Raw genomic sequence first — 1,407 nt, 5'->3', positions numbered from 1 at the left:
CCCATCAATAAGTAGGCCCCATCGTGAGAGGGTGAGTACATTTTTAAACCACATGGATCCACAAAAAATGTCCTCCAGTAGGGCCAACTTCACTTATAATCACAAATGCTTGTTTACCCAGCTGTTTCCTGATATTTCAATTGGGTAACCAAGGGAAGGTTTGGAAGATTCCTGGATCCATGCCAATTTCATAAATATGAATGTGATTACTCGGAATGGCTGCTGGTTTTTCAAAACTGTATGTGACTAAATAAATGGATAAGGTATGAAAGGGAACTCTCATAAGTGAATTCCCTTTTTAAGGGCCTCTTTCACTTCCCGATTCCTCATCCCATAAATGAGGGGGTTCAACATGGGTATAACAGCCGAATAAAACACTGTGACTACTTTATCCTGATCCACTGACTGCTGAGAATTGGGACGTAGATACATGAAAAATAGGGTCCCGTAGAAAATAGTGACAGACATTAGGTGTGAAGAACAAGTGGAGAAGGTTTTACGCCTCGCATCTGCGGATCGAATACGTAGGATTGCCGAGATGATGAACATGTAGGACACAAATATGGCCAGAGAAGTGATGGAGAGATTAAAGCCAGAGCACATGAGGAGCACTGTTTGTTTTATCCTGAGGTCACTGCAGGAGAGCTTTAATAGCGGTGGGTCGGCACAGAAGAATCCATGGATTTCACGTGATCCACAGTATGATAGACGAAAAGTCAGCACGGTCTGCGTCATACCATCTGTGAAGCCATAAACATAAGTTAGGCCCACCAGCAGAACAGAAAACCTATGTGACATTCTTTGAGTATAGTGTAACGGATGACATATTGCCATGTATCGATCAAATGCCATGAGCATCAGAATGTAAAATTCAGAAATCACAAATGCAGCAAAAAAATAAAACTGCATTGCACAACTGATTAGATAAATGGATTGACTTCCTGTGACAAAGTTCACCAGCATTTTAGGGACAACACAAGAGGAATACCCAAGATCAACAAAGGACAAATTTGCAAGAAACAAATACATGGGTGTGTGAAGCGTAGAGCTCATAACGATGGTGAGAAGCATTCCGACGTTGCCCAATAAAATGACAGCATATATCAGAAGGAACAACACAAAAATAGGAGTCTGCAGCTCTGGGCGATCTGTGAGTCCAAGCAGGGTGAAGTTTGTCCATATGGTTCTATTTTCCATATCTTCAAAATCTATCGCAACCTGGGAGGAAGACTCATGATAGTTACTGCATTAGTTTAATTGAATTATTACAAACAAAAATTGTGCTGCATAATTAATACTATTTACATTTTTTCATCATGAATATCTTTATACGCTTTTAACAAGAACGAGTTCAGGGCTCTGCAACATCTTCTATGATGAGAGACTCTTTGGTCAGGGAAAATCATC

The 1,407-nt window shown here is 40.4% G+C and overlaps 1 protein-coding gene across 1 annotated transcript; it reads right to left on the bottom strand.

Annotated features, from left to right (window-relative positions):
• Positions 1-279: 279 nt before the first annotated feature.
• Positions 280-1,197, bottom strand: LOC138267305 (olfactory receptor 5M5-like). The gene has a single exon (XM_069216162.1). The coding sequence runs from the start codon at positions 1,195-1,197 to the stop codon at positions 280-282; it is 918 nt and encodes a 305-aa protein (XP_069072263.1).
• Positions 1,198-1,407: the final 210 nt, after the last annotated feature.

This window comes from Pleurodeles waltl, chromosome 12 (genome assembly GCF_031143425.1).
Source record: "Pleurodeles waltl isolate 20211129_DDA chromosome 12, aPleWal1.hap1.20221129, whole genome shotgun sequence".
Lineage (NCBI taxonomy): Eukaryota > Metazoa > Chordata > Amphibia > Caudata > Salamandridae > Pleurodeles > Pleurodeles waltl.
Note: the sequence above shows the minus strand (reverse complement) of the source record. Positions and strands in the feature narration are given on the sequence as shown.